This window comes from Fusarium venenatum (assembly GCF_020744135.1).
Source record: "Fusarium venenatum strain MPI-CAGE-CH-0201 chromosome Unknown EDB82scaffold_4, whole genome shotgun sequence".
Taxonomy (NCBI): domain Eukaryota; kingdom Fungi; phylum Ascomycota; class Sordariomycetes; order Hypocreales; family Nectriaceae; genus Fusarium; species Fusarium venenatum.
The window spans coordinates 946,807-967,366 of record NW_027072132.1 but is presented as its reverse complement, the minus strand read 5'-3'; the positions used below and the strand labels follow the sequence as shown (position 1 = coordinate 967,366).

The following is a 20,560-nucleotide window of genomic DNA, read 5'->3' as shown; positions in this document are numbered from 1 at the left end:
GGGACACCATTGTCATTCTCCCCTCTGTAGATCATCAGAGTCAGCACTTGCATTGGGTTTTCAGGAGTGCATTAGTGCATTTAGCTGTCGCATGCCTTGGAAACTCAATGTCAAAGGAGCTGACGGGCTGAAACCCCTGGACAAGCCACATCAAGGGAAACTCTCAGCTCGCGAATGCGACAAAATAAGATGAGAAAAAGCTTGATTTTATTTCGCAACCAATCTCAAAATTAACCATACGTTTTCAAGCTTGGCTTATCCGTGTTTAATCGGCGGAAATGAATCTAGCTTCCGGTATTCCATGTTTAACTCAACATCAAATGTGGGCTCTCAGTCTGGTGTCTTATCTTATCGCGCTCTCGCCGATAAGATAAGAAAAAATATCTTGTCACTTCTTTCCCAGCGCCAGACCACCCATTAATTCTTTGCGACGCCATCGACATACCCAACACACCACATCCAACATGTCGTCCATGCGAAATGCCGTCGCCAGGCGACCTCACCGTGAGCGAGCTCAACCATTAGAGCGCCGCCGTCTTGGTCTTCTCGAAAAGCACAAGGTTTGTCGGCATCCCCCACCACTTCAATCACCTTCTCACCTGTCTAGGACTACTCCCTTCGAGCCAAGGACTTCAACAAGAAGAAAGCGACTCTCAAAAACCTTCGCGATAAGGCCTCCGAGCGAAACGAAGATGAATTCTACTTTGGCATGATGTCTCGCAAGGGACCCGGCTCCAAACTCAAGGATGGAAAGACATGGTCCGGAAAAGTACAGGGCGATCGAGGAAACAAGGTCATGGATGTCGAAACAGTACGGCTCCTCAAGACACAAGATCTCGGATACGTTCGAACGATGCGACAGGTTGTTGCAAAGGAAGTCGCCAAGTTGGAGGAGCAGGTAGTCCTCACCCGAGGATTCGACAAGCTTGACGAAGAAGAAGACGAAGATCAAGACAGCGATTCGGAATTCGACTTTGCTACCGCACCCAAAGCGCCTAGAAAGATTGTCTTTGCAGACGACGAAGAACAGCGCGAGAAAACATTACAAGACCACCTAGACTTGGAGGAAGACGAGGAAAAAGAGGAGAAGAAGGACAAGAAGGAGGGAGACGAAGAATTTGAGCGCGCCAAGGCTCTACGCCGTCTTCGCCGCCAACTCGAAAATGCCCGCAAGAAACTCAAAGTCCTCACAGACGCTGAAGGAGAACTCGAGATCCAAAAGGCAAAAATGGCAAAGACGGCTACATCAGGAGGAACCACACGTAAAGGAAAGAAGATCATGGTGCGGACAAGAAAGCGATAAACAGCGATAATCCATTTGCAGTTTGGTTTCAGATCATGTCCTTCGTGTTTTATTCGTTACGTTTGCTCATGGCAAAAAGCTAATAGATACCCCCGAAAAGAACGCCTTGGGTGTATGATATATGATACAAAAAATATGAAAATACGTTTAAATCCTCCATGCGCTCGAATGGAAATAAAGTGCGCCCGATTAAAAAGTGCGTCTCGTCATGATCCTTCATTAGTACTTTGACCCGATGCATTTATAACACCCTTTGAACGCGAATCCAACACATCGGAAACTTATCGTGAGAAGCCAAATAAAACATGCAAACAGGCCCTTGACAATCTTGACAATCACCCGAATGAGGAATGGCAGTTTATCTTCCTTCTCTTTCTTGCCTTTGCCGAGACTCTCGTCTTGACTTTCGACGTCAATCTCAAAAGCTTCCATGTTGCGCTTCTTACTCTTTTTCTCTTCACGCTTGCCTAGCTTGCTAAGACGCTTTTCTTGCTTGGCTGTGAGGATCAGAGGGGGCGGAGGCTCAAAGGCTTCTGTGATGGGATTGTTCTTTTCGTCGCCTTGGGCTACGAGGAGAAGTGCTGTGACGGCTACGTCGACGATAAAGTAAGACTCTATCTTTGAGGCGATGCCTGTGTCAATCTCCAACCAGCCGCTGCCGGTACCATCACGGGTAAGCTTGGCGAGATGTTGGGGTGATTCGTTGTGTTCGAGGGTGTATTCTACGCGGGACCATGAGGGGGATCGCTCAATGGTGACGCAGAAAGGTGTTGCGAGAGCGGGATGGACGAGGAAGTGATGGGCGCTGTCTTCATCCCAAACAAGACGCGCGCATTCTCTCTCGGCCAGCATAACAGATGCAGGATCTTGCGATCTCTCAATGGCCATCTTCGTAGCTGGTGTAGGCATAAGAAGTGCAACGAGACCATCATTCGGGGGATGTCTCCGGGTCTCTTCTTCCAAAGTCGTAGTAAGAGCTTCTTGCCAATGCTTCGTATCGGTGACTTTACTGCCAGAGCTGCTGTGTCCAACAACACCACTAATAATACTGCTCGCCGAAGAACTTGCTTCAGGCTTGGGTGCTTTGTAAGGCTTGTTGGGATCATGTCTTGTAAGAGTTACATATGCCGATGCTGAAGTTGGATCCAGACGCAAGTTATAAAAAGGCTGTGTCGCAGATGAAAGACTGTAAACAGGCGCATCTTTTTCCTGCGTCAACTTCATGCAGTACACTCTTCCTTCAGACGCAGAAGCCTGCCATCCATTCGCAACCTTCCAGTAATTCTTGAGGAGTTCATTCGAACTAACTGTCGGAATTAAAGGTGGTTCCTGTTGTTGAACAGCACGATGAGGCCACGAAGACTGCGCAGATTGAATGCTCATGGGACTAATAACAGGACTTCTAACCGGGGGGTTTCTAGGTGCTGCTCCGGCCGGTGTTTCATGATATGTCTGTCGACTAATAACTGCTCGTGGAATTTCGGCAGGTCGAGTCTCGGTGGGAACATAGTTTTGCTGGTTCAGAGGCAAGTCTGGATTATACGCTGGAAAGATGGACCGAAGAGGTTGCGCAGTGGATTCACCACCCAGAGGAGGTTTCGCTATAGAACTTCGTGATCGATCACTGCTGCTTCGAATGAGTGCAGGGCCTTGGATGTTGCCTGTATCAGCACGACCTGGAATTTGGACGGTTGGTCTTGGTCTTTGGACTTTGACAGGTTTTGGTTCCTGTTGTCGAATAGAATCGAACTCGATTGGTGTGTGTGATCTATTCTGTGGCGGCGATGTACTCTGAGGCGTCTGCGACCTATTCTGAGGTGTTTGAGATCTCTGTGGTGTCTGGGATCTATTCTGTGGTGTTTGTCGTCCATTTCTCGGCGGCGAAACAGGCTCAGATATTTCGGAAGCCATGGCCTGTGGTGTAACAGACCTCAAATCTCTCTCACGAGATTCAGAGCGACGAGGTCGAGGAGTCTGATTGCGTGAAGTAGGTGGTGGTTTGGAAGCGTTTGGGCTCGGGAATAACGAGAACCCTCCTGGGGTTGGAGTAGACATTTTCTGTATCAAACAGTTTTTCTCTTAAAATGCGACTTCTTCTCAAAAGAAGAGGGATATAAAATCCGGGTATCAAAAAGGCAGTGTAAAGTTGTTGATGCTGCTGCTGCTGCTACCGCTTCATGATCAATCCACAAAAGTCGTTTCAAAACAAACAGAACAGCAACCAACAATACAAAAAAAAAAAAAAAAAAACCAAGAAACAAAACACCGAAAAGAATATGATCAATATTATATTCCCTTCCTATTCAGTTTCTTAAGCGCTCCGACTAACACAGCGACAAGGGGGTCACGAAAATAGCATCCCCTCCAACTACCCCTGTCAACCAATCGGCGGGACAATCACACTGCAGCAGTCATGCTAAGCGCCCTGGAGACGCGCTGGAGTGAGGGGAAGAACAAGTGTAATTGGTTGCAAGCATAAATGACTTGGGTTGGACGGGGATGGATTTTATTGGGTTTGGGGAAGATGATGGGCGGGTGATTTGATGTGATGGAATGCAGTAAGACAGTCTGAGTTTGTAGAGCTGAGGATTGAAGTAGAGGCTGTAGAATAGAATCTAGAGGGACTTTGCTTTTGTTCTTGATGTATTTAAAAAGAAAGATTTAGTTGGGGTCTATTGAAAAGACTTCTTGATCGACAATTAACTGTCGAGATATTGAAACGATTGTTGACCGCTTAATGCATGTAACCCCATCGTCGCATAAATGAACCACCATATCAACCACTAAAAGACTACAGACTCGAACGCTGTAGACTATCAAGAGAGGCTGGGCGGTAATTAGCTCGTCACAATTTGTTTCTTACCGTCTTGAGAAGTATCCACGATGATCTTGGGGTATTGAGGCAGGCAGTCTGTTTCAACGTTGGGTGATAATAGTACTGGCTGCATGCTCTTTAATCACTTTACCATGCATCTTTGCCCAGTCGAATGTCATCGCTGTAGGAATCAACCTATTTTGTACAATTCTTGGTACATCACATCGCCTTTTATATTCGTACAATCCCCCCTCCATAGCAGCGTAAATGTCCCGTGAACCCCCCAAACGCCACAGATGCTAACCACCCTTTCTTTCTTTCGTGTCCATTTCTTTTTGTCATATCAATCCCTCGGTCGATCCTTTGCTGCAAGTCCATGTATCCTCTCCCCTCTCTGTTCCATCTCCTTTTGTTTCGACAACCTCACATGCTCTGGCAATCCCCACCATTCGCGCATAAACTCTTCTTGAGCCTGTGCAACTCTAGCTTTCTTCTCTCTCTCCTTCTGTCGTTCTATCCTCAAAGCGAACCACTCCTCACGTGCTTCATCGTGGGCTGCTTGTGTGGCGTGGATCTTCATGCAATTGTTCATGACGCGGTGTTCGGCTCGGCAAGCGAATGATACTGTAAAGGTTCGACCTAGAGCGCATGCAGCAAATGCTGAGGAAGTTAGTATGTGATTGTAAAGTGTGTGATTGCAGAGTATGCGTGATGTGCTGCTGCTGCCGCCACCGTTAAAAAAACACACCCTTAATCTCTTCGGCGCATTCTTTTCGGACTTTTTGGTAAAAGATATCTCGGACTTGTGCTTCTTGCGACGCAGATAGAGGTAGAGGGTTTCTAGATGGTACGCCGAGCTTCTCTTGAGGCATTGGGGGGTTTGAGGTGGTCATTGCGACCTGGGAGGAAGACGAGGAGGGAGTTCGATTATCGGTACTGTATTTTGTGTCGGTAGTCGTTATGGTCGTGGTACAATCGTTGGAAAAGGCGGCTGTAGCTATATCGGACGAGGAGCTGGAGCTCGCGGGATGCCGAAATGGTGAAGTGAGCCCATGATTGAATAGATTTTGACGACACTGACCGCCTTCTATTTTGGGAATGTCCGAATGAAGTACACGACATCACGACCGACAACTAGCATATCTTCTAAGTTCATCAATTATTTTCCATGATGAATTCTATAGAGTATGCTCTAGGCATTTTTAGGCAGAAGAAATAATTTTGGTGCTCAGTGTATGGGTGGCTGTCCGACTAAAGCCTCAGTGAATGAGAAAATTGGCTGCAGAAACATAAGAGATAAAATTAGCAGGTCACTTTATGATACTTAGTTTTAACTTTTTGGTGTTTATTTTTGTCACTTAAAGTTTAAAGTGCAGGCGTTGCTGTATGTACTTAGGCAGCTGCTGTATCAATCACGTATGTGTTATAATTAGAAAAGTTAAACCTCCAACTTTGTTGACTTGAGGTTTTGATCTGTCTGTGTAGATTAACCTTGTAAGTGAGAATACAGAATACTAAGAAACCTAAGACTTTACCTAAAACTTAAAGAAAGATCATAAAGAATATATTAGACCCCATCCCATCCCATCTTCAGTGGATCATCTCTCATCTGAACATCCAAAGACAACAAGATATCCTGATCTCACAATGTCCCAACCAATGGAAATGGATCTCCCTTACCGGGAAGCTCCAGTCGAATCCCCTTCGGTCGAGGACCTTCTAAAAGATGTATCCTCTGTACTATTAAGCAAGGATATCTTTGCCATCGGAGGCCATGTTTCAGACTTTGGCAAGCTCGCTATCCAGTGGGCCGACAAAACGAATGGACAATCTCACACTTTGAGATTTCCCTTGGTCACCGGTGATGCCTCCCAGAACACGTTCACTCAATTGCTGGATGCCCCCGCCACGATGGATGCTGACGACTTTTTTACCAACTTCAACCCTTATGTACATGGCATCCTCGAAACGATCAATCAGACTTTGGCTTGGAGTAAATATTCGGCGGAAGTTGATATGGCAGTCAAGGCTGAGCTGTTCAAGCTGGAGGTGAGTTTCCAATTCACGACTGCTATCTTTATATTTGCTGACACATTCTATAGGTACACTCTACTTCCTCAGATAGGCCTGAGACCCATGTTGACTCTCGATCGGATCGTCAAATGGGCACACTCATGATTTGTCTCCCTATCCCACACAAAGGAGGACAGCTTGCGATTCGACATGGGGATCGACAAGTCAATTTCGACTGGGCATCACAACATCCAGACACTGTCCAATGGGCTGCTTTCATGTCCCATTGCGAACATGAAGTTCTCCCGATTACTGAGGGTCACAGGCTGATGTTGACTTATAACCTCATCTGGACAGACTACGTCCCAGCTTTGATGGCAACCGAACTTGAAGTTCTTGATCAGGAATCACTTGACTTCTACGCTGATCTTGTGAAGCTTCTTAACAAGATGAAATCTACTGGAAAACGTAAGTAGCCCACGGTCATTCATGACTTTACAGCTAACAGGTTATGCTAGAATATATCATCGGTTTCACATGCACTCATCGATACCCTCACACATCCAGGTCATCCTACCAACAAACTCAATTCATGCTTAAAGGCATGGACATGGTGGTCTACCAAGCCCTCAGGCGGAACGTGGGCAAAGTCCGTGTTCGCGCGGTACTCGATGATTCGCAGTACATCAAAGACCAGCGCGTGATGGAGGACCAACGCGTGAAGGAGGACGGCGACTTTGACCCCATGTACGACAGCGACCTTGAACGCATGGAGGACGGCGAGCTTAAAGGCCTCCTGAAGGACAGTGAGCTTGAACTCGACGAGCTTCAACGCATGGAGGAACTCCCCGAGATTCCGAGTTCATATAGTCCCCCTGAGGATTCCGACGAGGAGGTCTTGGAAGAAGTCGTAGTTTGTGTCGAAAAAAAGCCAAGGCCTGTATGGGTGAGAAGGTCGAGTGGCTTAACGACGCTCCCAACGAGGATACCCCAAGAGAGTTTTCCGTTGCTATTACCTCGGTAGACGGGAGGGACCCTCTCAGCGTACAGTATGACTCTGCTCTTGTCATCCTTGCCTGGGTGGGCTTCTAGACGAGGGTTAAGAGGCTACAAAATAGCCCCTAGAACTGAGGGTGAAGATGTGGCTCCCCAAGGGATGAAACCAATTTGTTAATTTATGTTGTTTAGATTAAGTCTTAGGTTTCTTTTAGTTTTATATCTTAATCAATTTTTTTTAGACTATTTCTCAAGGTATTTGTTTTCGTACCCCAAAGTCGAGGTTATCAATCACCTTGGCACAAGGGCTTTGGTCTCGAGTACGTGATAACTGTTATTTCGTTATGTCAAAATGCCGGATGAGGTCAGCTTAATTGCGTGCCTTAAATGTATACTATTAGTATAACAGGTTGGAACGAAAGACGGGGTAGTTAAGGGTAAACCTGATATCACATACCATTACTCTTCTTTTGTTATTCTTGCAAAGATGAATCGAGGCGATACAAAAGACGCTGAGAGTGAAAGTGGAAGAACCGAAAGTCGTATCGAAATAGCATAAACAGGCCTCCTAATTTCGTCTGGCCTTTAGTATAAGGTGTGAATGGAAAGATGGTTGTTGCAATACACTGCGGTAATCCTGCATGTAATAAGGATCAACCTCGACACTATTCATAAAGTTTGGCTTTCTGCAGGTAAGCAATCTCATCGGTGTTATGTTCCCAGCGAATGACAATAGGAAGAGCTTAGTTGCGTTCCTTAAATGAGTATCATTGGTATCAAAAGCTAAACGAAAGACTAAAACTACACCACGCTTCAACCCCATCTCATAAACCCATTATTTCCTTCTCATTTCATTTACTGCTGAGCAGGATATGGCTGCTGCTGGGAGGTGGCGACGATGTAGTACCAGGGACTTCATGGTATTGCTGGGGAGGATACTGTGCATAATTCTGCTGACCCTGGAACTGCTGGCCCTGTTGAGGATCATAAGGCGATGCGGGAGGAGGAGGGTAAGCGCCTTGTTGTTGGTATGGGCTCTGGGCAGGTTGGTATGGAGAGGGAGTCGTTTGAGGGGGGTATTGCTGTTGTTGCTGGGGAGGGTACTGCTGTTGTTGTTGTTGAGGAGGATATTGCTGCTGCTGTTGGAACTGGCCAGGAGCAGGTTGTTGCTGCTGCTGGTACTGAGGTGCAGCTGGTACAGGCTGAGGCTGAACATTAACCTGGGCTTCAGTCTTGGGCTCCATTTGGTAGTTGTTTGTCGAACCAGAGAGATCAACAGCGAAACGACCTTGCTTACGTCCTCGAAGGAACATAACGAGACTCCAAACGAAAGTGACAATAAACAGAACCCTAAATCACCATTAGTATGCGTCGCAAGTATGTGACTAAGGTACAACTTACCAGACCACGGCTCCCAGACCAGCAATAGCAGCCAAGATAGCCAAACCAGTCTTGAAAAGAATGACATTCTCTCCATCACGCTTGTAAAAGACACTGCAGTTCTTACTATCCGTAAGACTGCCATCATCGTAGCAGTTACCAACGTTGACGGGCACAACATACTTGGCTCGGCGAGAAGCGGTAGCAGCCCATGCGGCGAGCCAGAGAATGAGCATCAGTGCATCGAGGCAGAGGACGGCGATGATGTGGTATAAGCTTCGGAGAGAAGGGATCTTTTCTGTCAATAGCGCGTAGAGGACTATTATCCAGGTGAGGACTGCCTGTGAGGTGTTAGTGCTGTTGGGAGACTTGAGGTGGATGACTTACAATAGCGATGCAGAGGGAGTTTTCTGGGAGTCCGGCATCATGAATCATCCAGCCACAGAGACCGACAATGATGAGAGAGACGAGGAACTGAAAGGCGCGGATAATAACAATCCATAGTGGTGTTTGGAGAACATGGTCTCCCTCGGCTGGTTGTTGTTGAGTCATCTTGTAAGTCGATACGTGACAGACAACAGTATAAATGCAATGATGATATATCAAGTCCTGAAGCAGAATGACAGACTACAAAGAAAGGGCAGCTTGGCAGCCTTATACCCCCATTCAAAACTTGACTCACTCTGGTCAGTACCTCTTAGACAAGCTAGACAAGGCAGATTCGAGTTCAAGGACCCCTGGCGGATGGCTTGCCTTAGCGTCCTTCAGCCGCACCTCAGCTGTCCATTAAACAAGCTTGACCAGCGCCGTTGGGCGTACACGTGTGGTGGATCAAGAAGAAGGCGTTTGAAGGGGAGATTTGTGCCTGAATGGCCTCAAATTGTACCATAAAGAAATACATCTCTTTACACGTTGAGGGATAGTTGACTTCTCGTGGCTCTCGAGTACTCTAGACTGAGTGCTCTGTAGATTGGACTTCATCGTTGTGAGCACTGACACTCATGTTTGAGACTAAACAAGCCCAATCATACCCTATCTCAAACCCCTGTACAAGGCTGGCAACGGGAGATAATTGCCGACTATACATACTTAGACCAAGCGGGGTGGCGTCTGGGATCGATAGTTGGTAAAGTGTTTGGGCTGTACGACAAAGGGATTACTGACTTGGACATGTTGACGAGGCGTTTTCGTTTAGAAACCAGTTATGTTTCTAGCTTAAAAACTGACTCTTGACGAGAGTAACCTCTACATGGACGGTGTAAGTGGGCTGATTCAAATTGAGGAATGTGAGTATGTCTAAAAGAGAAAGCTGCGCGAGTTGGTGTTGGTTGATGATGATTGGTTAGACAAAGCTTTGAGATGCATGCATGAAGGATTCAAGACCCATGTCGTGTCGATCACTTTTCCCAAGGGAATCTCTCCCTTGATGAGATGTTGATACAATGTGTAATATCCGTAGTTCCGCGTTAAACGCAGACTTGTAAGTAGTTCAGATAAGAGGCCTGTCTGTGTACTCTTTCGTACTTTAAGATAAGGATTTTAACTCATTAATAAAGAGCTGGGAGCGAGAAGAGAGTAGGAGCTGAAGTGGATGTTTCGGCTGTGCTGGTCAGCCGTTTGAACTAGTGTGTGTGGGCGGAACAAGAGACAAAGTGCGGAATTAAATTGATGAATGAGGCTATTCGTAACTTGACATGGATAACCGGCATGATCCTTCCCTTGCATCGACTAAACTAGGTAAAGCTCAGGCTCAATTTGAGTAACGATCAATCTACGGATGCAGAGTAGTCTTGCACAAAGGTTCACAAGCGCAGATAAGTCTGAGACAGACCGGTCCATTAAATGCATGTAATTGATGCTATAATTACGTCTAAAAACTCTAACAATTCCAACGCCCATCATCACCCCAGATATCCTTTTCGTAGTCATTCATTCATCGCTCATCTCTTTTAGCATCTACTGCTCATTGGGACCCTTGATAAGAACCTTGATCGCCTCACCCTCCTTGACCTTCTTGAAAGCCTCCTCAGCCTGCTTAAAGTCGACAATACCAGTGATGAGCTTCTTGACATCAACCTTGCCAGTAGCGACAAGCTCAACAGCAAGAGGATAATCGCCAGCACCGTATCGGAATGATCCACTGGCGGTAGCCTCCTTGATGCAGAAAGCCATGATGGGGAAAGTAATGTCGGCCTTGCCCATACCACCCTGCACGTAGCTTCCGCCGTTCTTGAGGACATGGATAGAAGCCTGGATTGAGGGCTCAGCGCCGCTAGCATCGATAACAACATCGGCACCGTCGGGTAGACCGGCCAGATCACAAATGTTCTTGGCATTCTCCTCAGGCGCGATGCGCTGAGAGGCGTATACATGTGTGGAAGCAAAGTCCTTAGCAAAGTCAAGCTTGCTCTGAACAATATCAACGCTGACAATCTTGGAGGCACCGTAGGCCTTTGCGACAGCAGCGCAAAGAAGACCAACAGGACCAGCACCCATGACAACGACAGAGTCACCAGGCTTGACGCGCGCCTGCTTGACGATATGAACAGCGACAGCGAGAGGCTCAATCAAAGCACCCTCTTGAAGCGACACATTATCAGGAAGCTTGAAGCAAAAGTCGGAGGGAGCAGACCAGAAACCAGTCAAAGTACCGTGATAAGGTGGTGTAGCGGCAAAGACCATATCAGGGCAGAGGTTGTACTTGCCAGCGAGGCAGTTCTGGCAGCGACGGCAAGGGTATCCGGGCTCAAGAGCGACGCGATCACCGGCCTTGAGGTTCTTGACCTTTTCGCCGACTTCCACGACTGTTCCAGCAGACTCGTGGCCTAGAACCATGGGGTCCTCGACGACAAACTTGCCGATGGAACCGTGGACCCAGTAGTGGACGTCGGAACCGCAGATACCGGTGTAGTTGACGGCGACGAGGACATCGTGAGGGCTTGCGAGGGATGGTTTGGGACGTTCCTCGAAGGAGACGTCGCCTGGTTTGTTGAGGATGAAGGAGAGGTTCTATGAGGGGTCAGCATTCGACGTCATGAGGGGCATGGCGGGGTATCAACATACGCTGGACATTTTGGTTGTAATTTGTTGTTTATGAGGAGATGGTAAAGATGAGAGGAGAGAATTGGATGTATTTGTAGGATTGATGAAAGAGTAGAGTCGTCAATCGTATCAAGGTGGGTGGGATGTCCCTCTCTCTTATATGGACCCCAACGTCAAGTGAGTGTCACAATGTGGAGTTGCGATAGGAATTGACACCACAGCCAAGTTCACGACAGTAAAAAAATAATTAGAATAGCCTGAAGTTGTTTATCAGCAGATTTTATTTGGAGATAGATCAACTCATGATTAAGAGGAGACAAGTCTATATACCCATGGATGAACAGACAGCATCACATGGCCATTCTCAATTTTCTCTTCCTTTTTCCTCGTCAATTGATCATGTCCAATTGTCCATCATGCCGTGGGGGTGCGGCTAGAGTAGAGCTTCAATGATAATCTCAGCTTCACTTTTAACCTCGCCAATCAAGAAGCCATGATATTTGAATCGTACACGCTAGAGACTGGCCTAGCTTGTCATGACGGGAGCGCTTGACATTTTCTTGTCTTCAATTTAGCCAGAGTAGACAGATTGTATTTAACCGCGCCAGTTAGATTGAGGGGATCTAGTGGAGTGGGATCCATCGGTCAGAAATAGACCGGGACTACATGAGGAGGTTGAATGGGATCATGGGAGACGTTTTTCTTTATGATGGTAATTACTCAGTAGATACCAATGGCTGATCTGTTGGTTGAAGCTTCAATCCTCCAAAATATCCATGAGAATATTTCAGGTCATATCCAATTCATCCGGTACAATGCCGCTCAGAGACGGTCTCCATACAACAACTTCCGGTTGGTATCCGGGACCAAATAATGATCACTTGATCATCTCATCTGACGTTCCTTGTCGGAGAAAGCATCTAGAACCACAGTCTGGTCTATACCGGCATCGGGATTATGTTTTGTTCCTGCATCAGGTCTCAAAATTAAGTTAACGATCCATCACCGGCGGTCCGGCGCGGAGCTTCTGTATTGAGATTAGTGCCCGGTCGGTGGAACCGGGGCGGGGCGGAAGCCGGAGAGTTCTCCGGGTACGGATGCTGGAGAAGTTTATCAGGACAGTTGTCATCATATAATACATCTCACGCATTCACACTCGATCAAAGTAGTATTTGGAGTATAGTAAATTCTCATTCGCTATTTTGCCACATCTTCCCAATTACATACACCACTCTTCCATCTAATTAAGGTTGTAGTGCTCCTCCTGGTGACTAACAGAAGAATGTCTCTTTGTCGAACTCTCATGAGGATAATCATGCTCAATCTTAGGCTCGCCAAGATGCTTCTTCAAAGCAGAAGGAGGTGCACGAGCCGCATCGATGGGAGTTTGGGAAGAAGTATCGTGGTGCATGTCGTTTTGGTACGAGGGTGTATCACTACCAAGTGTTAGACACAAGTCATTTGACAAGGGAAAAAAGGTAACTTACAATGTAGACTGCTTCTGGGTAGAGGAAGAGGGAACTCCGGGCACGTTCTCTACCAGCGAGTTGATTCGGTCGCCGGTTCGGACACCCTCATTCTGGGTGCTGGTTGACTCCAGAGGTGCAGAGGCACCGGAGCTGAACTCGCGTTGCTGGGTGTTGTTCTCTGTCACAGAGTTGTATAAACCAGAGTTGGCATTGGAGTTGGGGTGTGTAGACTCGTTGTAGCTGGGAGGCTCATTGGAGTTGGTGTTGGTGTTGGTGTTGTAACCCTCATTGTTGGAGGGAACAACAGTCTCCTTGATCTTTTCGATAATAGACGCCATTTTAAGAGTATAAAGTTATGAGTGAGTATGATGAGTGCTGCAGTTTTGGTCTTGGTATCTGTCGCATCTGGATGCCTTTATATACTCTCCCAAACCAGGCCACTTCCATCATTCTGAACTACATCTGTCGCCATGCCATGCGTCATGAGAAACAAGCCATGACGTCGATCGATCGACAACTTGCGATAAGCATATTTTAAACCCTAAAATTAGTGGCTAGGCTTTTTTCTTGGCGGTCCCGGTTCCTGGAAACGGTAATGATTAAGAATTCCGAGGCTAAGATTTGCGTGATTAAAGATGTACCCTGGCATAAGACATCATCGAGCGGTATGCCAAGACGCCGATTAGGAAGTCAAGTTGAGGATTCCGTGGATCATTATGAGATATTTCGGTGTAAATAGACGGTCCATGTTGAGCTAAATAGAGTAGTCGCCTTGTACTACGTAAGACACTGGATCAAAACTTGGCTGGAGGCTCTGTGGCTAACTGTGTAACATGCCATGTGCACTTGCAGCCACCACGTCAACCACCACAAACACAAACCCAACGACATCATCTCAATCATCGTCTAACCACCATCCAAGCCCCAACTCCAACAACTCCAATCGCCCCAACCCAAGGCAAAACCACCATCGCAGCCGCCTTGATATTCCTATTAATCTTTGCCGTAATGGCCCTCTTCAACTCCGCCGCTTCATTAACCCAAGGAAACTCTTTCTCTGGCACAGGCTTATCCAAAAACTCACAAACAGGTCCCCAACCCTGTCCCATGCGATACTCCAACAATTGTCCCTCAGGAACCATCTCTCTAATCACCCGATGATGTCTTTCATAAGTTTCTCTTGCGTTGGCGCGTGCTTCTTCAACGGTAGACGCTTGGAATAAACCAAGCATTTGCTTTCGCGCTGAACGACCCATTGCGGAACCGAGGATAGGTTCGAGTACATTTATACTAAACTGCGCAATTGGATTCCAGAGGTTATGCAAAACGCTTTGATCGACGCTTTTGAACCAAGGGTCAAAGTCGCGTATGGCTAGGATGACTTTTGCATCGGGGTATGTCTGTATGAGCTGTGGTGCAAAGATAGATGCTACATCCGTGGTAGCTTCGCAATGACCCCAAAGCTCATCCCATTCCTCGCGGGTGAACGGTTTACCAGTATAAGAAGGTAAATTCGGGAATGAGGCGTCACATGCGCGTTCTAGAATTTCCCAATCTTCTGGTCGGTTGATAGCTTGGGTGGCGTGGTAGACGTTTTTGTAGCCCAAGATTGTGAGGGCTTCTGCCATTGAGGCAGAGCCTGTGCGGGGAAGGCCTAGCGAAAGAACCTTCATTTCCCTCATTTGTTTGGCAGTCGAGTCTGCCATTTTTATGGTGAGGAATTGTAAAGAGTAAATGAGTGAGATGTTGTCGTCAAGATATAGTCTTGGAGTGTAAGCCCTAGTTGTAGGTGTCGATCCTACAGGACTTCGGTTATGGCACGGACATGGAGTGGTCTCTTATCAGGAACATTACAGATCATGACACTCGTACTCGTGTCGGACGTGATTAAATGAACTACATTTGCAGACTCACAGGCAATTGCATCAGATACGACAATGACAATTTAAGATGAATCACTCAATTGGGCGCCATCTACATTTCCAGACAATTCACAAATCAGAAGGAACATATGTTAAACATTTAACTTCATTATTAGGAACTACTCCTTATGCTAGTAGATAAAATAACGGGAACTGGTATATCCATCCCTCCTCATTAACAGCCAACGTTGCGGCAAATTTTGGGTCCTCCGGTAGAGAACTCACATTCCAGTGAGCTCAAGTTTATTTCTCCTTCTCTTCCACCGTTTGGTCATGAACCCTTCCACTTTCGCATTCCAGCGAAGTTCATTCCGCGGCCGTTGAGCTGCTTCGTCCCCTTTTCATCTAGCATAGTGTAGCCTTTCATCAAGTCATTCAAGCCTTCTTCTCGTTGTTTGAGTTTTGGCGCTGAGCAGCACCAGCGTTGACCTTCTCAGAGTCGTGACGAACGCTAGCCTCGCTAGAGTCAGGAGTGAGGTACTCGCCGAAAGTGCGCTGCTCAAGATCCATGTCCTTCCAGTCGGTGCCTTGGGACTTGGAGGCTTGGTGACGGAAGTAAACACGCTTGGCAAACTTCCAAGCCTCGATACCACCAAAGAAGAGACCGGCAGCGATAAAGACAATACCCCACTCCCAGGTGATACCCTTGTGCTTGAACACAGTGTCGCTGATAACAGGAATGTACTGGATAGGGAAGAGGGTGACAACTCCAAGAATAATGGCCCAGAAGAGGAACTGGTTGCGCCAGATGTCGTGCATCCACTGGGTAAAGTAGAGCTTGGACTTGGGCTGCATGCGGAAGAAAGATCGTCGCTTGTCAATCATCTCCCAGGCAAGGAAGAGAGAGAACCAGGTAAGACAGGCGAAAGTAGTAGCACGGGCCTTGAAGACGGTCTCACAGCTGTCACTGTACTTGTCGTTGCAGTCCACACCGAGCTCACCGTCACCAAAGGCGTACATGCGGAGGACGAAAGAGCTGAGACAAAGAGCAGCGATCCAGACACCGTAGACAGTCATGTCAATGATAAACTCCAAGGAGAAAACACCAGTCTTGAGAGAGATGGGAGGTCGCTCCATGATACCGGCGACGGCACGCTCAAAACCGAGACCCATGTCGGGAAGACCAGAGGTAGCCATGATAATCCACATGATCTGGACGGGGGCAATAGGGAAAACGGAGAGACCGGTGTTGTCCTTGAAGACGAGACCGACAAGCAAGACGATAGCCTGAGCGACGTTGGTGGCGAGGACGTGAAGAATAAACTTCTGGATGTTGTCAAAGATACGGCGACCTTCCTCGATGGCAGCGACAATGGAAGCAAAGTTGTCATCACTGAGAACAATATCGGAGGCGTCCTTGGCGACATCGGAACCGGCTTGACCCATGGCAATACCAACATCAGCACGGCGGAGCGAGGGAGAATCGTTAACACCATCACCAGTCTGTTGAAGTTAGTTATGATCGGAAAGAAGTGGGAGTAAAACATACCATAGCGCAGAACTTGTCACGTCGGTGGAGGGCTTCAATCATGCGGACCTTGGTCTGAGGAGCACATCGAGCAATGACAAGAGGGAGGAAAGGAAGCTGGTCAACTTCGTCGTCGGTAAGACCATCGAAAGTAGTAGCAGTCATAACCATGGTGTTGACAGTGTCCTCGGCAACCATGTCCATACGAGTGGGCAGGATACCGACCTCAATAGCAATAGCCTTGGCAGTCTCGGGGTGGTCACCAGTGAGCATGTGAACGGAAATACCAGCCTGGTGACAGGCGCGGACAGCAGGGGCAGATTCAAGACGAGGAGGATCGTAAAGACCAACGAGACCACGGAAGACGAGATCACACTCAACAGTAGTACGGTCAATCTCGTCACCCTTCTTCATGTCGACGTTGTAGGGCTTGGAAGCAAGAGCAAGAACACGGAGACCCATACCAGCAAAAGACTCCATGTTGCGGAGAATCTGCTCACGGAACTCATCAGTGATGGGGACCTGCTCCTCATCATCCTCAGGGCAGTAAGTAGTACAAGCACCAATGACACGCTCGACAGCACCCTTGGTGTAAGCAAAGAGCTGGCTGGTTCGGTTGTCCTTCATGATAACAGACATGCGCTTGACATCAGAGTCGAAAGGAAGCTCAGCAATCTCACTGTACTGGTTGGAGGAATCGTGGCTGGTGAGCTTGAGACGGTTCCAGTCGAATCGAGAGGCGAAAACCTGGATAGCAATCTCGGTAGGGTCACCACGGGCGTGCCACTCGCCGTTCTTTTCGTTGACGGTGGCAAGGTTGGCAAGAGAAGAGACTTCAAGGAACTTGGTCAAGGAGTGCTTGCTTTGAGACAGAAGATCGTTGGTGGAAGTAATAACGCCGCACTCATCACCGCCAGCCTTGAGGGGAAGCTCATGAGGCTGCTTGCGAGACCAGCGGAGTTCACCAATGGTAGGGTTGTTGGCCTCGGTAGCGTTCTCAATGAGATAAGTACCCTTTCCAGGAGTCCAGGCACCACGGGCAACCATCTTACCCTGGGTAAGAGTACCAGTCTTGTCGGAGCAAATATCGGTAACAGCACCAAGAGCCTCGAGGGCCTTGAGGTTTCGAACAATGACGTTACGCTCAACCATGCGCTTAGTACCGGCGGCCATGGTGATGGTCAAGACGACAACCAAACTGGCAGGAATCATGGACAGACCAGTAGCGACGGCGTAGATAATAACCTGTTGGGAGGCGTTGAACTCGTTGGCAGCAAGGACGATGATAGCACAAACGACGGCAGTACCAAAGAGGTAGATTGCCAGTCGGGACAGCTTCTTTTGGAGGGGAGTTCCAACGTTAACACCGAGGAAACGACCAACAGCATCGGTAAGAGTAAGAGTGTAGGCTTCGAGGTATCGGTGAGGCTTGGCGGAACCATCAGGCTTACGCTTGACAGGGCGGACCTTGCTGTCCTTCTTTCGGAGAGCAGCAGCGATGGCACCAATCTCGGTGGATGTAGCAGTAGCAAAGACAATACCCTTGGCGCGACCCTTGGTGACAGTAGAGGAGCTGTAGGCGACGTTGATACGGTCACCAGGTCCGCAGTTGTCTTCGAAAACATCATCCTCGTTCTTTCGAACGGGAAGAGACTCACCAGTCAACATGGCCTCATCAGTCTCAAAGTTGACGGCCTCAATCAGTCTGTAAATGTTAGCGATACCCAATTTGAAAGACAATGATTTACTCACCGAATATCAGCAGGAATAGTGTCACCGGTCTTGATTTCCACAAGATCACCGGGAACGACTTCAACAGAGGGAATAACCTTGGCATCTCCATCACGGACAACACTAGCAGTGGGAGAAGACATGTTTCGAAGCGAATCCATAGTCTTCTCCGCAGAGTATTCCTGAAAGAAACCGACAGTGACGTTGAGACCAATAATGAAGGCGACGACACCACCCTCAATCCATGACTTGATACCGAAAGAAACGGCCATAGCGAGAATAAGCACCTTGGCAGACGTCAGTACTTGATAGTGCAGGGGAAGTAGTCATGGGACTGCCCAATTGGGTAGTGGTGGGCGGGTAAGAATATGGTTCAGCCATTGGAGATATGCTTAACCATGTGTGGGGGCCGATAGACGTAGGGGGAATAAACTTACCAGTGTCATAGCGTTGGCGACCTGGGCGATAATGATCTTGAGAGGCTGAACACCATCGGCGTCACCAAGATCGTTGTTGCCAAACTTTTCATGTCGTGATTTGGCTTCAGCAGTGGTAAGACCGTGCATAGCATCCGTCTGAAGCTCCTGGACGACTTGATCAAAAGTCAAGGCGTGAGCTGGGCGGCTCATGGGCTCGTTGCTCTGGCCCGAGACATGGTTGTCCACAGAATCGTCCTGCTTAGCCATGGTAAAGGTCAAAGCTAGCGGGCGCCAGCTTGAAGGTGTTTTTCGTATGAAAGGGGAATCGGGTCGGAGTTGAACTAAATGGTTGGGTCCATACGCCTATGTCTGGGGTTTCCTGGAGTATATAGCAGGAAGGCCTTTCGTTTGGCGTAGGGTTGAAGATCAGAAGAAAGATCTTTGGAGAGAGTCCAAAGAATAAGAATATCGTGCGGGGAGATGGGGAAGTCTTATAGAAGTCCATCTCAATCTCGAGCAGTGCTTATCTCGTGTTCTCAAAGTCTTGGCTCAAGTCACCATCGCTGATACTCCAGTAAACTCCACATCGCCAAGACGTTTCCATTTTTTCCTTCTCTGCTTCCTTAAAGGCGGGGTCTGAACTGAGAGCGAGGTTCTTGGCTTTGAGGCGAAACCTTGGTTGTTGTTGTTGAGAAACCACCCCAAATTTCACTAACAACCACCGGGCTTGGCCGTGCGACCCCGGTGGAGGAGCGCCGGTCCCAGTTTTCCCAAGGGGGTGAGGTGTGTGCTGATTGGACAAGATAAACCGTACAGAACGGTGCCGTACGGTGTTGGAGAGCTGGGAGTCGGGGTTCTTGGGGGGGGGCCTGGGTCGTTCGCACGTCATTGGGGACTGGGCAGCAAGTGTGACGCGGCGTGGCGGGCTCGGTCTCAATTGGGATTTCTTAGTGGTTGACGCAGGGCTTGGCTGAGGCTTGGTATTCTTGGGAGACCAGGATGAGAAGCTCACCAGAGTCATTGCTTGCTTAGGAACCACCGAACCCGAACTCGAGCCTTGGAAGGGCAAATAAGCGGTCATGAGAGAATATCGTCAGTGCATCTGAGAAAGTCAAAGCCTTGCTTGAAGCCTTGTTCAGTGTCACCTGGTGAGGCTCTGAGGCTCAAGGCTGTTTATGGTGGAGCGTCTGCAACCGAGTTGAGTTCAGCGCATTGGCCCATAAAATGAACCGACGTTAGACGAGCTGTTGGTATGTATGGTTGATGAAGGAGGGAGAGAGAACCACACCCCCCTCTAGTTACTGCCCAGACACACCATTTGCATCTCTACCTTTTCGGTAATTTTTCTTGTCAACGGACGACTTAGCAAGATTGGCATGTCTGGGCATACATAATTTTTGTCGTTGGTTGTCACGTCATTGGGAGTCGTCTCGCTTGGTCATTTCTGTTTGTCGCTTGCTTTGTCTCAACCATGCCTGCCATGCCATGGCACGAGGCTTGTTTTCTGCATCGAAATGTCGTAGTGATAATCTAGCGTAGGCATCAATGAAACGATTCTGAGGCAAAGTTTTCAGATATCAATCGCACCAAGGAAGGACCGCAGAAGAGCCGTATTATTGCATTATCAACGAGATGTCCGCGGAGGTCTAACGCCGATAGAGAGAAACCTCTCCCCATTGTTACTGACCGGGGAGATCTTGGGGTCGATCAGATCTCGAGATGTTTGGCTGAGGATTTGGCGCGTTAGGCAGCGTGTCTCGTCGAATGTTGTTGCGAGTATTTGCCAAGCATGAGGTGCAGGCACTGCCACGCTTGGCAAGACTTGTTGTTGTTAGTCACAGAGTCTTATCTTTGCCCAGAGTTTGGAGGAAGCCTTAGCTGGGAGCATGTACCTGGCCGTTAGCGCCTTCCGTCTCACAGGGGTCCACAGACATGCCGAGTTTGTGGAAAGTTAGTGCACTAACGGTTGGACACCAACAAATATCACTACGCTGTTATTGAT

The 20,560-nt window shown here is 48.1% G+C and overlaps 9 protein-coding genes across 9 annotated transcripts; 2 read left to right on the top strand and 7 right to left on the bottom strand.

The window, feature by feature from the left end:
* The first annotated feature begins 342 nt into the window (after positions 1–342).
* Positions 343–1,413, top strand: EDB82DRAFT_289816 (small-subunit processome). Its single transcript, XM_025737074.2, has 2 exons — positions 343–560; positions 608–1,413. Exons 1-2 carry the CDS (start codon positions 465–467, stop codon positions 1,301–1,303), a joined length of 792 nt encoding a protein of 263 aa, XP_025591971.1. The 5' UTR covers positions 343–464; the 3' UTR covers positions 1,304–1,413.
* Positions 1,413–3,534, bottom strand: EDB82DRAFT_289811 (uncharacterized protein). Its single transcript, XM_025737073.2, has one exon. The coding sequence runs from the start codon at positions 3,356–3,358 to the stop codon at positions 1,523–1,525; it is 1,836 nt and encodes a 611-aa protein (XP_025591970.1). The 5' UTR covers positions 3,359–3,534; the 3' UTR covers positions 1,413–1,522.
* A 927-nt stretch (positions 3,535–4,461) lies between these two features.
* EDB82DRAFT_479487 (uncharacterized protein) lies at positions 4,462–5,011 on the bottom strand (the record flags this gene model as incomplete). Its single annotated transcript, XM_065608126.1, has 2 exons — positions 4,462–4,757; positions 4,867–5,011. 2 exons carry the CDS (start codon positions 5,009–5,011, stop codon positions 4,462–4,464), a joined length of 441 nt encoding a protein of 146 aa, XP_065463193.1.
* Positions 5,012–5,765: 754 nt separating this feature from the next.
* Positions 5,766–7,357, top strand: EDB82DRAFT_540332 (uncharacterized protein; the record flags this gene model as incomplete). Its single annotated transcript, XM_065609330.1, has 4 exons — positions 5,766–6,167; positions 6,221–6,599; positions 6,650–7,044; positions 7,068–7,357. 4 exons carry the CDS (start codon positions 5,766–5,768, stop codon positions 7,221–7,223), a joined length of 1,332 nt encoding a protein of 443 aa, XP_065463192.1. The 3' UTR covers positions 7,224–7,357.
* A 519-nt stretch (positions 7,358–7,876) lies between these two features.
* On the bottom strand, positions 7,877–9,157 carry EDB82DRAFT_540331 (uncharacterized protein). The gene is made up of 3 exons (XM_025737070.2): positions 8,895–9,157; positions 8,529–8,848; positions 7,877–8,477 (listed from the first exon to the last, which is right to left on the bottom strand). Exons 1-3 carry the CDS (start codon positions 9,057–9,059, stop codon positions 7,979–7,981), a joined length of 984 nt encoding a protein of 327 aa, XP_025591967.2. The 5' UTR covers positions 9,060–9,157; the 3' UTR covers positions 7,877–7,978.
* Positions 9,158–10,335: 1,178 nt separating this feature from the next.
* Positions 10,336–12,069, bottom strand: EDB82DRAFT_511624 (chaperonin 10-like protein). Its single transcript, XM_025737069.2, has 2 exons — positions 11,571–12,069; positions 10,336–11,516 (listed from the first exon to the last, which is right to left on the bottom strand). Exons 1-2 carry the CDS (start codon positions 11,577–11,579, stop codon positions 10,464–10,466), a joined length of 1,062 nt encoding a protein of 353 aa, XP_025591966.1. The 5' UTR covers positions 11,580–12,069; the 3' UTR covers positions 10,336–10,463.
* Positions 12,070–12,724: 655 nt separating this feature from the next.
* EDB82DRAFT_289710 (uncharacterized protein) lies at positions 12,725–13,690 on the bottom strand. The gene is made up of 2 exons (XM_025737068.2): positions 13,037–13,690; positions 12,725–12,985 (listed from the first exon to the last, which is right to left on the bottom strand). Exons 1-2 carry the CDS (start codon positions 13,354–13,356, stop codon positions 12,790–12,792), a joined length of 516 nt encoding a protein of 171 aa, XP_025591965.1. The 5' UTR covers positions 13,357–13,690; the 3' UTR covers positions 12,725–12,789.
* Position 13,691: 1 nt separating this feature from the next.
* On the bottom strand, positions 13,692–14,942 carry EDB82DRAFT_289709 (P-loop containing nucleoside triphosphate hydrolase protein). Its single transcript, XM_025737067.2, has one exon. It carries the CDS (start codon positions 14,722–14,724, stop codon positions 13,918–13,920), a length of 807 nt encoding a protein of 268 aa, XP_025591964.1. The 5' UTR covers positions 14,725–14,942; the 3' UTR covers positions 13,692–13,917.
* Position 14,943: 1 nt separating this feature from the next.
* EDB82DRAFT_289708 (uncharacterized protein) lies at positions 14,944–19,003 on the bottom strand. The gene is made up of 4 exons (XM_025737066.2): positions 18,577–19,003; positions 18,161–18,426; positions 16,430–18,113; positions 14,944–16,383 (listed from the first exon to the last, which is right to left on the bottom strand). The coding sequence occupies exons 1-4, from the start codon at positions 18,823–18,825 to the stop codon at positions 15,316–15,318; spliced, it is 3,267 nt and encodes a 1,088-aa protein (XP_025591963.1). The 5' UTR covers positions 18,826–19,003; the 3' UTR covers positions 14,944–15,315.
* Positions 19,004–20,560: the final 1,557 nt, after the last annotated feature.